The following is a 16563-nucleotide window of genomic DNA, read 5'->3' as shown; positions in this document are numbered from 1 at the left end:
GGTGAAAGGGATGCTCGCCAAACAGTTTCAATGGAACATAAGCCTGAAACAACTGAGGGGGCTTTTCGCCAATTTTCCCCCGCCCAATAAAATAATTTTCCATTCTGTAGGGTTGAATCATCCATCCAACGCGCCACTTTTCTTCAATTTTAATTAATTGCTTATTGCTTAAATTCATTTCACTATTTTCCCCTGGATGTGTTGATCATTGCACGCGACCAGTGTTTGTACAAAAAAAATCTGAGAATCATGATGGTGAATGTGGCTAGAGAGAGAGAGAGAGAGAAAAGAGAGATAAAAAAAACGAAGTGATTCACCACTGTCGAGTGGCAGTGAGCATTGAGATATTATCGACAATGGCACGTTGAGAGAAAACGGCCGGCTCTGTGGGTTTTGTTTCCAAAGCCAGATTGACGTTGCCGACGCCCGCTGCGATTCCACCATGACCGCCGCCGAATAGAGCAGAGCATATTTTCTATACATGCAGTAGCAGCATTCATTTTCTGCATTGGCCGGCCGCTTCTTCTTTTTCCCTAGCTGACGACTGACTGACTGACTGACTGACTGACCACTTCGGCGGAGGTCATCCGAAGGCGTATCGATTGCCCAGTAGCATGCTTGTCGTCAACTGACGATGGTCAGCGGCGATTTCCGCTTTTTCTCGCGACGACCACTGGTCACTTGTGTCGGTTGGATACACACGGCCGGCAGGTCGGTCGGTATTTTTTTTCCTTTCATCATCACTTTTGCCTCCATTGTTTGTTGCTCATTGTCTTTTCTCTGCTTGTCTCGTTGTTGGAGAGGAAAAAAGCCCGGCTTGATATTTCTTTTCATTTTTTTGTTTTGTACTTGGCGCTGAGCTTCACGGAATTCGGTTCCAATTTCCCCAAGACAGCGGGACGCCGATCCTCTGGCCGACATTTGTTCAAGCTTCTACAATATAAGCACCACGGCGTTCAAGGTCAGCAGCAGCCTGTTCGACACCCCGCCGTTTTCAACGTTAAAAATTGCCACCTCTCCCATTTCTTGTTATTCTTATTTTTTTCTTTTTGGATAATATATATATATCTTTTATATATTTCCATCATCCACAATTTTCAACGTTGCCTGCGAATGATCAGAAATTGTGAAATTGCTCAATTTGTCAAATTTTCCAACTTGGAACGGCAACAACTGACACAGTTTAACCTTGCATAATGTGATATAGGGTATAATTATATTTCTGCGCGCACATTTTGTCAAGGAAACTGAACCAATTCGCAACAGGAAGTGGAATACTTTTCACTGGAAAGTGGAACCATTAAAAACAAAAACTCACAAATTTAAACTTCAGCGCTGCTGCTTTATCTATCTATCTATCTATCTATACGCTGCTGATGGTTGATTTTAAAAATAAATTTCATCACAACGCCAGCTTTTGCATGGCTTCTGAGAAGGGAAAAAAAACAAGAAGCACACGATCGCTAGTGAAATAAAAAAATATATATAAGAAACTGAAATCCAATCATTTATTGCCAGCATATTTTGTTTTTTTTTTAAAAAATCTTTTACGATTTTGCAGATGTTAGCCGCAGAGGCAAGCTCTTCACTGTTGGATAAGCACGCCGGCAATCAGGAAAAGTTTGAAGAGTGGAGCCCAAGTTCCGTTAATTTACCCGATGATGATGACGACAGTGACGGCGAAGATGATGGTCACGAATATCATGTAAATTTTTTATTTGCTTTTCTACTGTTGAAGTAGAAATTTTCAATTTTACACAGAATGAAGATGTCACAATTGGTAGTGGCCATGGAGAAAGGCCAGGCGTTTCAGATTTAGAGGACACTGCATCTGGCTTGGGACCAGATGACGAAGATGCTGATCTTGAAGGTTCAGGTATGGATGCCATTTTCAATGTTTCTTTCTCTCTCCTGTTTTTTTCTGATGTTGCTTTAATTAAATAAATATATATTTTTTTTCCTCTCTCTTTTAGGTTATCCAGATGAAATCCACTCTTCTGGTATGTTGCTGAATTATTTGAATTGCATTTTGATACTATTCAGTTTCGGCTTTTTGAGCAAAATTTATTTTCCACGAGTTACATGTTGTTTAATTTGATTAGGGGGAGATTTTTTTTCATTTTATGCATAGATATAACTATGAATAATTTAGTTTCAACATTTAGAAATAGGCATTCCGATTCAGTGATAAGTAAAGTATCTTGTCTATCTATATAATGCGCGCTTTTAATATTTCAACTTTATGAATTACTTGTTATTTAAATAAATGAATGTTAAGTAAGTTCACATAGATGAATAGAACATATGTCTGTGTCGTTTAGTGAAATTGCTGTTTATGATTCATAACAAGTTCCCAGTGTGTGTGTATGTGTGGCTTAGTTTGCATTCTTGCCCTTCGTTTGAATGTCATTAGACTTTTATCTCAGGAATGCGCGCATTTCAATTATTGAATCTAAATTTAAATACAACATATATAGGAAATGCAATTTATATAAGCAAATGTTTTTTTAATCAACAACGAAATTCCATCAGTTTATATAATGAGAATATAGTGACTGCAAATTTCTTCAATTTAAGCTTCTATATAATGGAGTGTTTGCAGGGAGAGTATATTTTTCAGAGTTAGCATTTTAAAGTTGTAGTTTTTGTGAGAAAATGCATTCCTGCATGTGTTTTACGGACTTTTTCTTCTTTTTGCTTATGAATCTTTCTAGTCGACTACTTTTATTGCTATTTACTTCTGGCATCCAGTTGTTTTCATTGCTTGCAGCAGACGACGGCGATGAGATAAATTTAACAATAAAATTTCAACTTTTATTTTAAAAAATATTAAGAAATTTATTTATTATTTCTGTTGGATCAGTAGGCTGTATTTTTTTTAATTAATGTTAAAAGCGAATACAGAATGTAAAATTCTTTTTTTCAGATGGAGAATTATTTTTTGCATACGCTTGAAACAGGAAATGATGCAATAATGTGTAGGAACTTCGTGCATTGATTATGTTTTTCCTAATCACTGAAATATGAGACATTGTCAAATTATGCTTACGGCTATTTTCATTTTGCTTGTTAATCGATTTTTGTTCACATGCAACTTCAGTCCAGTTGTCAAAACTAATTTTATCACGTTCTTCTTCCTCTCTTTTCGTTTGCTAATGGCAGTTGCTGAAATAGGATTAGAGAATTATATATATAGTCAATTTTAGGATAATCATTAAATGTTGGGGTTTGTAACGTCGAATTTACTGCGGGCTGTTTTAAGTGTGCTATTTTGATTTGTAAATGGAGAATTATTTTAAGGCTATGATTTTGATCCTGATGTGTGGCATCCGGAGGAAACTGCTTCAGTTAGCACTCCGACAGAAGTCACTACGCCGCATTACCAGTGGTACTCGCCGTTTGACACCACTTTGCGTCCATTTTGGACGGACGATGTTGAAACTACTACAAGTCCCATCGTCGATACTGATCATATTGTGAGGGTGAAATTTCAAATTCTGTTGCAAATGTCCAATTTATTTGTTTGCATTCTTTCAAATTAGTTTACGCAGCCAGTGGATGAGCCGGTAGAACATGATGAAAACAAAGACGTTGTCGCTTTCAGCAGTACCCGATCACCCGTGAGCACTACCACTAGCAGCGGTAGTGGTGGTATTTTTACTACGACCAGGGAGTTGTACCCCTTCTCCCCGTCTAGTAATATTTTCGGGTCCAAAAGCGAACCTGCTGACATTGACTCGTTTTTACGACCTGGAATTTTAGCAGGTAAACACACGGCTAGATGTTGGCTTTTTTAAAGTAATATAATTCTTTAAATTGAAATTTATTTTCAGCTGTCATTGGTGGGTCTGTGGTTGGACTGTTGGCGGCTATATTGCTTATTATGTTCATTGTTTATCGAATGCGGAAAAAAGACGAAGGAAGCTATGCTTTGGACGATTCAAAAACGCCTCCTTCATATCCTTACGCTTACCATAAAGCTCCCACGCGCGAATTTTATGCTTGAGCAATTGTAACGCATCTGTTTTTTTTCTCTTTTCTTTTTGTTATTGCCTCCTAGTCTCGCCGCTGCTGCCTCAGCCTTCGAAAAGCATAGTGCTGCCAGTTATTATAGTTTCATTATTTTTTCCTTGCTACATTAATGCGGATGGTTGGGGTGCACTGCGAAACTTACATTCGAAAAACTTATTTGCTTCTTTTTTCTTCCACTGAAGAGGCGTCTGCATTAGAGACACAAACACACGCCCACGAATTTACGGAAATTTGTCTCGCCGCCTCATCTTTGGTGCTGCTGTTATGAAAATTAATTCTTTCCAATTTTATCATTTTACCTTGCCCAGTTTTGTTGTTGCTTTCTGTTTTATATGTTTCTTTGTCTCATGCAAATACATTCATCATTATAATACAACAGCAACTATTATTATTATTATTATCATTATCATTTATCAGTTTAAAATATCATAAATATTTATTTATCATTTCCAATCTGAAATGGTAGATTGCTTTTGAGTGTGCAGCTTATTTTTATTTTCTCTCCCTTTTCACTTCGCTTTGGAAACGTTTTGTCCCGAGATCGAAATTGCGCATATTTGTTTGTGCTTTTGCTTTTGTTTTGTTTATAAAATGTTACGCCTGTAGAGAAAATTGTGCAATATTTTACAGCTATGATATGTAAATTGGATGAATAGGAATAATCATTCGTGTTGGCGATTTCTTTTTGGCGAAAAATCAATGGCAATTGTTATGATGATAATTTTGTAAATATTTTAATCTTGCGTTTCCTATCGATTACGGTAGATAAATTCATCTGAGAATGGAAGTATTGATTTATTTTTTTATAGATAAATATTAATTTTATATTTAAGCTTCATTTAAATTTATTTACAAAATAACATTTAACTTGTAATTAAAAGAAATTGATCATGAAGAATTGAATGTAGGAACTGTAGTGCTTTGAAGTAAATTATGAAAATTTGAAAATAATTTTATTAATTTCTTGGTTTTCTTTAAAAAAATCTAAATTTAAATAAGGTTTTTTCAATTTTTAAATAAAAGTTACCACCATTGGTTGTTTCAATTTTCAAATTATGCTTGCAATTCAATTACTGTAGTCATTGTTGAGTTTCTTTGGAAATTTTTTCGCCAAACGCTCTATCTGCTAATAAACATCATTTAGTGGCAGTTGAATTGCTGACATTTGCGAATTTTTACTCTGAATCGGTTGTTCAAGTGTTACCTTTATCAAAATGGCAGTTAGGTTTTGCATTGTGGCTTTGATATCATCAGTTTTTTTGATGAATTTTGGTGTTGTCTTAAATCATGATAGCCATGTTCATCATCATCATCATCACCAGGAAGAAGCTCCTCATTTTAAGTACACAAAAGAAGCAAATGATCCGCAATACAATCGCCAGGTAAGAAACAGTTATTCAATCAATTAGAATACTCTTACTTTCTTTTTCATGATTGTTATTAAATTATATTTTAGAACATTTTTTATATTCATCTGTGCAAATGCATATGCACTGTCTAGATTTGTGATAATAATAATATATCATGTCTGTATACATGCATGCTAGTGTTTGTCATTTCATTAATGTAATAATAATACGATTTTTCACATCTCACTACGTGTGATTATTTCTAAAGACTTATTAAGTTTAATTTTATTTATATTGTGTTAATTTGTAAAGTATGTAATGATTTTTTGGAATTTTTAATATTCTAATCTTTTATTTCATTTTTGAATTATTATCCATGTATATGTTTTGTTTCTCAACAAATGCATAATTATATTTTTTAATGTTTTTTGAAGACACAATGTAATGGAAATTTAATGTTAATGTAACTGTGTGAAAAAAATCATTTATAGGTCTCTTAAGTAGTTAGTAATGCAGTATGATTCTATTTTATTATTTTGATGGAACTTTTTAGGGAGTCGATCAGACTGTTGATGACCATCATCACCAGGTAGATCACAGTCATGGTCATGATCACGATCACCATGATCACAGTCATGATCATGATCACGATCACCATGATCACAGTCATGATCATGGCCAAGGTTCTGGTCATCATCATCATCATCATGCCCACGGGCATGGCCCTCACTTCCACTTTCACGAAGAACCTGGAATTGTAAAATATTTACAAATAGGGTCTTTGAAATGGATACGATCTTCTATTCCTTTCTTCGATGCTGCTTTAGAATTAATTCCGAAAGATCCAACGACAAGGTTGTGGTTTATGGCCATTGGTAAGTTGGGCAATTGAATTCTTTTCAGCTTTCAAAAATTTCAAAATTTGTGCATCCTTCATCTATGCGAGTGGTGCAAAATAATTAACGATTCTTTACCAACGTTGAAATGATTGATTGAATATAACATTGTATTGATATAATAATTTAACGGTCGAGCATATGTTTTATTAATGAATTTCACTAATTAATTTAATATTTCAACTTTTTAAGGAAGCACAGTGGCAGTTAGTTTGGCCCCTTTTCTGATATTGCCGTTTGTTCCACTGACTGGTGGTGTGATGAACGAGTCAAATGAAAATTTGCTTAAAGTTTTATTGAGTTTTGCGTCCGGTGGTCTTATGGGAGACGCTTTCTTGCATTTAATTCCACATGCTTTGATTGCTCGTAACGCTGAGCTTGCGCAAGATTCTCATGGTCACGATATGAGCGTTGGATTGAATGTTTTGTATGGTATTACTGGCTTTTTGATCGTTGAAAAATTGGCCCGACTACTGAAAGGTGATCATGACCATTCTCACAATGCAGAAGAAATTAGTTCTGAGGAAGAAGCAGAGGAATCAACTCGGAAGATTGTTTCAGGTGCGTTTATTCCATTTATATTTATTTTGCTTATATCATCCATGTAAACAATTTTGAGATACCATATAAAATTGTTTATTAATTATATATATATATATATATATATAGTTTTTAATTATTTGTTGGTTTTATCCATTTATTTATTATTGTTATCGATTATCAGGTTGTATTATTATATTGCAGATGCTACTGAAATTCGCGAAGATTTGAAGATTGCTGGATATTTGAATCTGATAGCTGATTTTGCGCATAATTTTACAGATGGACTGGCAGTAGGGGCATCATATCTTATTAGTGATATGATTGGTGTGATCACTACAATTACTGTAATATTGCATGAAGTACCTCACGAAATTGGCGACTTTGCCATTTTGATCAGATCGGGCTACAGCAAACCAGCGGTTTATTTTTTGCAAAATAGGCTTCACGTTGTAGATTTTTAAACATTTAATTTAGGCTATGATGCTACAGTTGATTACAGCGCTTGGTGCTGTACTGGGTTGCATGGTGTCACTGTACTCAGCCAATTCAGAACTACTTCTTGAAGTAATAAGCTTTTTATGAAAAGATGCAAATTTTTGAATGTATTTTTAACTGTTTTTTAGGCCGCAGCAGCCAGCTGGGTTTTGCCGTTTACTGCGGGTGGCTTTATTTACATTGCTACGGTGTCAATCATACCTGAACTGTTGGATGAAACTAGCTTTTGGCAGACTGCTAAAGAACTTGCGGCTATGTTTGTGGGTATTTACATGATGGTAATCATAGCAAAGCTGGAATGAAAAACTTTATGTGAATTTGAATTTGTTTAAACTTTATATTGCTTTGAAACAAATATAAAGCGCTATATTTTTGTAGAATTTGGTTATACAGTTTTCTGTTTGTTCTTTTATATAACAGTTCAGCGATGAGTTATTGATAGAATTGTTTAATGTTTAAATTTCACTGTAATGTTTGCTGTGTTTTAATGATCATTACATACAGAATTCTTATTAAAGTGAGTTATGAAAGAATTTTGAAAGTCATTGAACAGTAATGCACTAAAGAAAAATGCTTTTGATGGAAGGAACATGTACCGTTGAATTATCAATCGTTATTATTTATTTGTTTATGCTGATAATTTTTCTAAGAATTAATTTTTGATTTTACTAGAAATATTTAAATTAAAACAACTTCATTTGAATCGTCAGTGCAAAATAATAAACATTTGAAGTGTTTTGTGAAAATTAATGTTTAATTTTAAAAATTAGCATTTTGTTCTTGAATACACTGAATGTATTCTGTATCAGAAAATTTTTACTAGCCTGAAATTATTAATTCGGTAAGACTTTGTTTAAAAAATAGTATAACAATTGTATTTAGGTGCGACAATTATTCACTTTATTATTGTTATTTTATGATTGTTGTACTTTATTATTACTTTCTTACGGTAGATTACTATTAGTCGTAGTTTGCGTTAGTGACGATGTTGAAGCTTCGTTGATACAGCGAGCAGTGAAGCTTTCAATGTCGGCTACAGATTTTAAACAGCAGGGTAACAGGTATTTTTCAGCACATCTCTATGACGATGCTATTCGATGCTATAACAGGGCAATAGTTTTGGATCCGGACAACGCGACGTATTTTACCAATCGTGCTTTATGTCATTTGAATTTGAAACGATTCGAAAATGCTGCCCAAGACTGTCGTAAGGCTCTTGAAATGGACAGAGCTTCTGTAAAAGCAAGTTTTTTTTTGGGAAAAGCTTTGATTCATCTTGAACAGTTCGATGAGGCGGCGAAAGTTCTTTTGCGGGCATTAGAATTAGCCAAATCACAGAATATGAATTATGGTGATGAAATTACGTCGATGTACAGAACGGCTAGACGTGAACGTTTTCGTCTTGAAGAAGAGAAACGTATTATGCAAGAAATTTCTCTACAAACATATGTAGTGGATTTGATCTTGCGAGATAAAGATGAACAAATTAAAAAACTTAAAGGTATGATCTTGAAATTTTGTTTTATTATTTTTCTCTTTTATTATATTGAAAGAAAATTGTACGTTTTGATGGTGGTCACTGTGTGGTGGGAATTATTAATTTTTGCCAAGTATATAATCCGTATAATATTCATGACTGATTTTATGATTACATTAGTTCACTGATATATTTACGTTGAAACCTTTGCCTTCTGTTGTACAGAATTACAAAATACGCATGTGCAGAAATAAATTCAGATATATTTTTTTTTCCTTCTGACTTAATATATACCAAGAATATGATAGAATGCGTTATAAGGAATAAATTATTCAGATATTTTATTATAATGACACTTATGAATGCTCATTATTATATTTCAGGTTGCACTGATGATCCAAGTAAAGAAGAATTATGTGAGATAGAGACTGCAGCTGAAGAACGAATTACGCAAATCAATAATTTGTTCAGTCAAGTTGATGAACGTCGTCGTAAACGTGACATTCCAGATTATTTGTGTGGAAAAATAAGTTTCGAATTGATGCGTGATCCAGTGATCACACCCAGTGGAATCACATATGATCGTAAAGATATAATGGAGCATTTGCATCGTGTCGGTCATTTTGATCCGGTAACAAGAACTGCTTTGACTGCTGATCAGCTTATACCGAACCTTTCAATGAAAGAAGTTATTGATCATTACATACAAGAAAATGAATGGGCATTACATCTCTAGTTGTTGAAATACGTAGTATCTGTTGCTTTGTCAGCATCTTTTTAAGCAGATATAACTGTGGATGAATGCGTTGTTCATAACATCCTTGCTGTTTCTTATCAAATAATAAATTACATTTCCAACTATTACAGTAGGTTTATCGAGTGTTTTTTTTAATTTTAATGTTGTACTGCATCATTTGTTCCTTACAACTACCATATGTATGTAAACCAGATGGGCATTTATTGTTGACTTGTTCCAGATAATGCAGAAAAACATCGTGATAAATACAAATGATAAATATTTTTAAAATGATAGGATTGTGTGAAATTTAACAAATGCTGATCACCCCTAGCAGTATAAAGGAGATACGAACGAAAATGCGAAGAGATGGGCACCGCATCACAGACTAAGTAAAGTAGGACAATGCGGAAAAGTAGGTGTTATGCAGAATCAGAGTAGACCTCTCAGTAAGTGCACATGAATCTTTTACTTTTGAAATTAAAAATAAATAATAATTAAATGAATTGTATAAAAATTTATCGTTTGTTTATTAATTATTATTTTAACTTCACCTACAAAAATCTAGCTACCACATCATATTTAAATTTTACTTGCGTTTCATTTTATACAGTATAAGCCTATGGGCGATGAGAAGTTCCAGTTGTTCGATGCACTTTGTATAGTTTTATTTGCATAAGTGATAATAATGAATGGATTGTATTTGGGCACAGATCCACCTATAACAGAAATAATTTTTGTCGCTGATAAAACCAAAGCACCTCCACATTACTATGTTGTAAGAGTTGCTTATTCTACTAATGATTTTTATTTGACAATAAAAGTATGCATTTTAGATCAGCAAAGCGGAGGACGATACTTCGTGCGAAGCTGATCTCTGGAAAGACAGCTTTTTTAACTTCAACCGAAATTACCGTTACTTGTGTTATTCTCGTTCGGAGAACGCTTCCCAGGTGAACCTTATTTTTTATGCTTAATAATGTGTTTTTGATATTGAGCTTTTTTGAAGGCTTCTGGAATGATTATTGCTGATGTATGTCTTGTTAACGAGAAGGACAAAATTCCCACAAATTATGCCGCAGTTGAATGGACATACGATAGTCGTAAGTTTCGTGTTTTTAAATCTGTTTTTCGTTCTCTTAAACATTCTCATCATCGAATAATTTTGATAATAAAAATGAATTGTTTTTATATTTTGACAACCGTTCCATTGGTTAATTTTATTATACCATTTTTGTGTTGTCAAATATTAAATTCGGCGTAATTCACGTGTACCGTTTTACGAGTGCTAATTTGCAGCGTCGTACAGTGAATTTTTTCTGTTTTATTAATTGAGAAAAATTTGGATTGTTAATGTTCAATGCATATATCAGCAAATGTAGCTATTGTTTTGTGAGAAATTTGTTTTAAAAATCCATTTTTATGCAAGATTTGCTGAGTTTTCAGAAATGTTTGCGGCATGATTTTATTTGAAGGTGAAAAATGTTTACGTCGCAAACGATTATGTGTCAGAAGGGTGCATCGAAGCGTGGCCATTGATGCTGTTTGCAGCATCGTGCTTTTAGCGAAGTCGAAAGCTCCTCCTGTGGGCTATTTCTGTGCCGGGTGTGTGACATTTTTTAAAATATTTGAAACATTTTAAAGTATCATAAATTTAGGGACATTGAAGGCTTTTTGCTTTGTTATAAATTTTGTGCTATGTATTCACGGGATCGAAATTCTGTGTATGTTGTTGAAGTTAGATGCAAATTTTTCAAATGGAACTAATTAGTAATTTCATTAAAGCGTGGCAGCAGGCCTTCCATATCCTGAAAATTCATCTTTGATATCTAATTTATACCCACGTGTACCTCAGCCGAATCCGCAGAAAACGATGTCTTCTGAAGAAAATTACACTTCTTCGAAAACATCTCTCCGGACAGCTGTTTTGTCACCTTTGCAATCTCAGTCAGGTTGTTCCGTGTTTTGTATATGCATATTTTTATGCATGATATAATTGATAATTTTTATTGCAGGAGTTGAAGGTGTACCGTTCGAACTGCACGCGAAACTAAAAGCCAGACTCGACTTAACGGTGAGTTGTAACTTTCTAAGAGGATGTGAAATTGATTGTTTGAAAATAATTTTAGAGTGCTCTGAAAGATCTTCCACCTTTGCCAGATAGTTCAAACTATTTGGAAGCAATGTGTGATTACAGTTTTAGCTTTGAAAAAGCGATGATCTGACTAAAAGACATGCATTGTTTTTGTTTATAAAATCAATCTATTAAATAAATATTGTTTTATCTGAGGCAGATGTGTCATTGCTGTGCGTCAACACTGCTATACATGGTCCAAAGTGAGCGGTACAAATTATTACTGTGCTAATTATTTTACCCTAGATGATGGACTATTTGTCATCTTTGGGCTCAAATCCATATTTTGGAGCTGGGTTCGGTCTCTTTGGTCTCGGCACTTTGGCAGCCGCTTTACGTAAAGGCGCACAACTTGGTTCGATGTTGTTTTATCGTAAATGTCTGATCTCGATGGAAATTAGCAGCGAAGATAAAGCTTACAGTTGGTAATTGCAGGGATTTTGTTTTCAATTTCGAAGTTAATTTTTTTTTCAAACAAAGCATTTGCATTTCCATTTATTCAGGCTTTTGCATTGGATAAACGCGTACGCAGCCTCGGAAACGCAGCATGTCAGCGTTGAAACAGTTTATCAACAAAGCAGTGGCGGTAAGGTGTCGACTCGTTTCCGTTTCGTTCCTGGGCCCGGCGATCATTTCATACAGTATGACCACCGTTTTAGCGGATATTTGCATTGTCATGTAAATTTGATTTTCAGGTACAAAGGACGTTGGGTGCGTTTGCATCGCGATCGAGACAAGCAGATGGTTAGCTTGCAGCACGGGTCGCCTTTCGAAACGGTCACTTTGACTACAGTTGGACGAAATGCCGATTTTTTTTCTCGAATGCTTGACGAAGGTACAAATGTGGAACTTCTCAAGCGAGTGATTTTGCTTGTTTGCTCTTGTTAGCTAATTCATTCATTTAGCGCGAACAATGGCACTGGAGCAAATGCAAAGTGGAACAGTTGTATATCAAGCGGTTGGTCATGAATGGCGACAGTTTGGACATCCGAGGCGCAAACGACCGTTGCAATCAGTTATTCTTGACGAGGGTATCCAAGAGTTTCTTGTTACTGATGTTCGCGAATTCATTTCTACTAGCAGTTGGTACGTTGATCGAGGTTAGTGAAAAATTTTTCATGTTTTCTTAATAAGTTTATTATTTGTTTTCTTTTCTATTCGAGGTATTCCATATCGGCGAGGTTATTTGTTGTACGGACCTCCTGGTTGTGGTAAAAGCAGTTTTATGTAAGATTTCGCTTTGGTAAAAGTGAACAGTTATTAATTGAAGTTTTGTTGCAGAACAGCTTTGGCAAGCGAATTAGAATACGGCATTTGTATGCTTAGTTTAAGCGAACAAACGCTAACTGATGATCGACTACAGCATCTGCTTAATGTGGCTCCTCTAGAAACGATCATTCTGCTGGAAGATGTGGATGCTGCTTTTATCAATCGAGAAGAACAGCATCCTGATAGTAAAACCAAAATAATTAATTTTTGTAATTCAAGGCATCTTCTTATCTATTTTTTTAAAGTGCGAGTGGCATACAGTGGCTTGACGCATGTAACGTTCAGCGGTTTATTGAATGCTGTTGACGGTGTAGCGTCATCGGATGCTCGACTGCTTTTCATGACCACTAACTACATTAATAGGTAGAAAAAAATTTATAATTTTTTTTAGAAAACTGGTTCACATTCTATTCAAATTATATTATTGAATGATAGATTGGATGCGGCTTTGATTCGACCCGGTCGGGTTGATGTGAAGCAGTACGTCGGCTATTGTAGTGATTATCAACTGAAGACGATGTTCAGCCGGTTTTATCCAAATGCATCTCCAGTGCAGGCAGTCGCATTTCAACGAAAAGTTCGCGATCACTATCCAACTGACAGTATCAGTGCCGCGCAAGTACAAGGTTACTTTCTGATGCACAAATACGATGCAGCAAGTGCAATTGAAAATATAGACAAATTGTTGAAAAAACAGCCTTGAAATTGCTGCATCACTGTAACAGCAGTAACTCTTGACATCAATGGAAAGAAAATTTGAATATTCCTTGTATAACACAATTTAACGATTTTCGGTAATAATTTTTTGTCAATTAAAACTTTGGAGTGTTGTTTCTTCTGCCTCTTAGTTAATTTTTTGGTTTAACGTTTAGCATTGTACTGAGAAAAAAATTTTTTATAAATGTAGATGGGACGGTGATTGAAAAAAGGTTTTGTCCATTAATAAATTAAAAAAGAAATCGCTACGGTTTGTGACAGTTGGTTAAAATGTTTGATCGTGAATTTCATTTATTTAATTGAAATCATCTAAAGTAGATTAGTAGTGTTAAATTATGAGAACAGTTGTCTCAGTTTAATTTATTTTTAATTTCTCTAATAGTGAAAATGTTTTGTATAATTTTTTTCCTTTCATTTTTTAGTGTGGCAAGTGGTTTTTATTTTGTTTGTTTTGTCTTACTGTAGAAGCTGAGTATCACTAACCATAGTAGTAGATGATATTTTTTTGATTGATTAGAGATATAAATTTGATCACTTTTTGACAGCTGAGAAATTTGAGTATTTCGTCGAGGATGAATTTGAAAATTCCATTTGAGGAAGATGAAAAAATTTCAAGTGTATTTATCGTGTGTTTTGTTATCGGAATAATTTTTCGATATGATGTAATGAAGAAAAGTTAGTCGATTTGTAAGAGGAAGTTAAACTATTTTTTATACAACGATTTTTTAAAATGTACAGTAAGAAAAAATGAATTGAAGTGCAAACAAATTGCTTTCAAACTTTATTGCGATTGTTATTGTACTATTGTATTGGTGAGTTCGATTTTGTCATTTAAGAAAGTGTACATTTTGATTTATACGAATAGCATATGTACATCGAGAACTTTGATAGGGTATTTTAACTAGCCATAAATTGAATTTGAATGAGAAAATTTTTGAATTGAAATTAATCATCTTCGAAAATACTAATAAGAAAAGTAATTTTCAGCCTACAATGCTGTCTGTCTATGGATAACGAATTGCACTGTCTTCTGGTATATCTTTTGGTGAAAATCGTCCAGTGATAACATATGGTCGATAGACGCCAGATCGTTGTACATACACCGGTGTCAGTTTCCAGTTTGGATCCATTTCGTTGGGCAGCGGCAATTCTGCGTCATCTCGTTTCAGTATTGTGCCTCGCGTAAGAGAAAGGGCGTCAACACTGTACAGACAAGAAATCAAAGCGATACACGCAATTACCAAGGTAACACCTAAATTTGAAATTTTGAGTTATAAGTTTTTTTTGCACGGATAGTTTTTTGCGGTTGAGAGGTTGGTTTGAAATTCAAATTTGCTCAGGCTTTTAAGTTATTCATTATTAATAAGTAATGTAGCGTAATCGGATATTTGATAATGACTTTTAAAAATAATTTCCCTTTTTTATAGTATAGAGGTTTGGTTTTGCTTTTTTCACCGACATTTCATAATCAATATGCTGTCATTATAAAATTAACTGCGGTGGTAAAACTGCATTTGTTATTCATTTTCTGGTTATTTTTTTATAGCATGGGTATTAAGCTGTTATTTTTTTGTTTTGTTAAGTTTAAGAATATTCATTATGTGAAAAATTTTGAATTAATTTCAGTTATTACTTTTTCTCAGCATTTTGTCTTACCAGCGTGTAATGAATATCAGTTTAATATTATATTATTTGCAAACTGAAATTCAGTTTAAAGTTATTGATTTCAAGCTTTTAATTTTCATTTATATATAGCGAAATTAATATGAAAATCGATTCAATTCTTAAAATCCCAACAGTATCGACCTTATTTATTAAATATGAAAGTTATTTAAATAATTTTTCCACGAATTTACAACTTTTGCTTATTTTTTTAAATGAAAGTACGATTGCAGCTGAAGATTATTCCATTTATGTAGTTTGTGATTTAGTGGATATTTTTATTTTTGAGAAATTTATTTGACTTTTTATTCTAACAATTTCATCTTTAACTGTAATATATACATACATCGTTTTTTTTCAGTACAAACTAATTGTTTTACTAGTCTGGGGATATTAGGTTAAGAATTAACGTACAGTTTTATATAATACGATGTATGTTTTTTAAAGTTGATGAATGAAGATGAAAGACAATTGTGCATTAGAATTTTTATGATTTGTTATTTAATTTGCATAATACGATTTGCAATTTCCAATGAAAATGTTAAAATTATTCTTCAGCAGAAGCTCGTATACTCATATAGGAATAGTGCTATTAGAAAACGTTGATAGAACTAAAGAATATTGCGATGTGAAATTTAAATAATTATTAATATAATGTGTATTAGAAAAGTTACCTGAAAACTGCATTTTGTATTATTGTTGACGATTGTAAGTTGAGTGGAGTAGTGAAATGATAAGGTGGTTGTTGTGTATATGTCTGGGAGAGAGTGATGTGAACAGTTGTGATTGCTGATGGTGTGCAGTGAAATACGTCGAAAGTAAGACTGAATTTTCGTACGACCAGAGCGTCCTCTTATAGCTGCACCGTATTTGTTCAATAAAGACAACCGCAATAAATTGCGCCAAGTAAATCAGCAAACTGAACCAACTCTATGCTCAATATTCTATCATTTATTATTGGTTTTTGCCGCCAGTCGCCCACGTGATTTCAACGAGGAATGCAATAAACGAACCATTCGACAAGCCAGTCACGGATCATCATCTGGCTTCCTCACTGGTCGGCTAAGTTCTCAGTTTTGCTAATGGTTTTCCTTAAGACGTGGGCATTATTAATTGGCTTCAAGGTACCGACGAACTTGGTGTTCAACTGTGCAGCATGTTTCTTTGACCATTGTTAATTAGGATTTAAAAGCGAAAGACTTTCACTTTTTTTTTTTTATTTTTTGAAATACACCCACATTTTTCTGTTCATC

General features: G+C 34.0%; 5 protein-coding genes across 5 annotated transcripts; 3 read left to right on the top strand and 2 right to left on the bottom strand.

The window, feature by feature from the left end:
• Window positions 1–313: 313 nt before the first annotated feature.
• Tsp_03374 (conserved hypothetical protein) lies at window positions 314–921 on the bottom strand. The gene is made up of 2 exons (XM_003379672.1): window positions 634–921; window positions 314–475 (listed from the first exon to the last, which is right to left on the bottom strand). The coding sequence occupies exons 1-2, from the start codon at window positions 919–921 to the stop codon at window positions 314–316; spliced, it is 450 nt and encodes a 149-aa protein (XP_003379720.1).
• Window positions 922–1561: 640 nt separating this feature from the next.
• Tsp_03373 (syndecan-2) lies at window positions 1562–4006 on the top strand. Its single transcript, XM_003379671.1, has 5 exons — window positions 1562–1705; window positions 1762–1876; window positions 3301–3476; window positions 3552–3765; window positions 3834–4006. The coding sequence occupies exons 1-5, from the start codon at window positions 1562–1564 to the stop codon at window positions 4004–4006; spliced, it is 822 nt and encodes a 273-aa protein (XP_003379719.1).
• A 1240-nt stretch (window positions 4007–5246) lies between these two features.
• Tsp_03372 (putative tetratricopeptide repeat-containing domain protein) lies at window positions 5247–9528 on the top strand. Its single transcript, XM_003379670.1, has 8 exons — window positions 5247–5414; window positions 5935–6256; window positions 6470–6838; window positions 7022–7239; window positions 7295–7384; window positions 7444–7579; window positions 8280–8816; window positions 9176–9528. Exons 1-8 carry the CDS (start codon window positions 5247–5249, stop codon window positions 9526–9528), a joined length of 2193 nt encoding a protein of 730 aa, XP_003379718.1.
• Window positions 9529–11908: 2380 nt separating this feature from the next.
• On the top strand, window positions 11909–13634 carry Tsp_03371 (putative ATPase, AAA family). Its single transcript, XM_003379669.1, has 8 exons — window positions 11909–12024; window positions 12166–12303; window positions 12358–12497; window positions 12568–12762; window positions 12826–12889; window positions 12944–13116; window positions 13177–13294; window positions 13367–13634. The coding sequence occupies exons 1-8, from the start codon at window positions 11909–11911 to the stop codon at window positions 13632–13634; spliced, it is 1212 nt and encodes a 403-aa protein (XP_003379717.1).
• Window positions 13635–14652: 1018 nt separating this feature from the next.
• Tsp_03370 (LicC protein) lies at window positions 14653–15997 on the bottom strand. Its single transcript, XM_003379668.1, has 2 exons — window positions 15985–15997; window positions 14653–14900 (listed from the first exon to the last, which is right to left on the bottom strand). Exons 1-2 carry the CDS (start codon window positions 15995–15997, stop codon window positions 14653–14655), a joined length of 261 nt encoding a protein of 86 aa, XP_003379716.1.
• Window positions 15998–16563: the final 566 nt, after the last annotated feature.

This window comes from Trichinella spiralis, assembly GCF_000181795.1.
Source record: "Trichinella spiralis strain ISS 195 chromosome Unknown Scfld2, whole genome shotgun sequence".
Classification (NCBI taxonomy): Eukaryota; Metazoa; Nematoda; class Enoplea; order Trichinellida; family Trichinellidae; genus Trichinella; species Trichinella spiralis.
The sequence above is the reverse complement of the archived record's forward strand: the minus strand, read 5'-3'. Positions and strand labels throughout refer to the sequence as shown.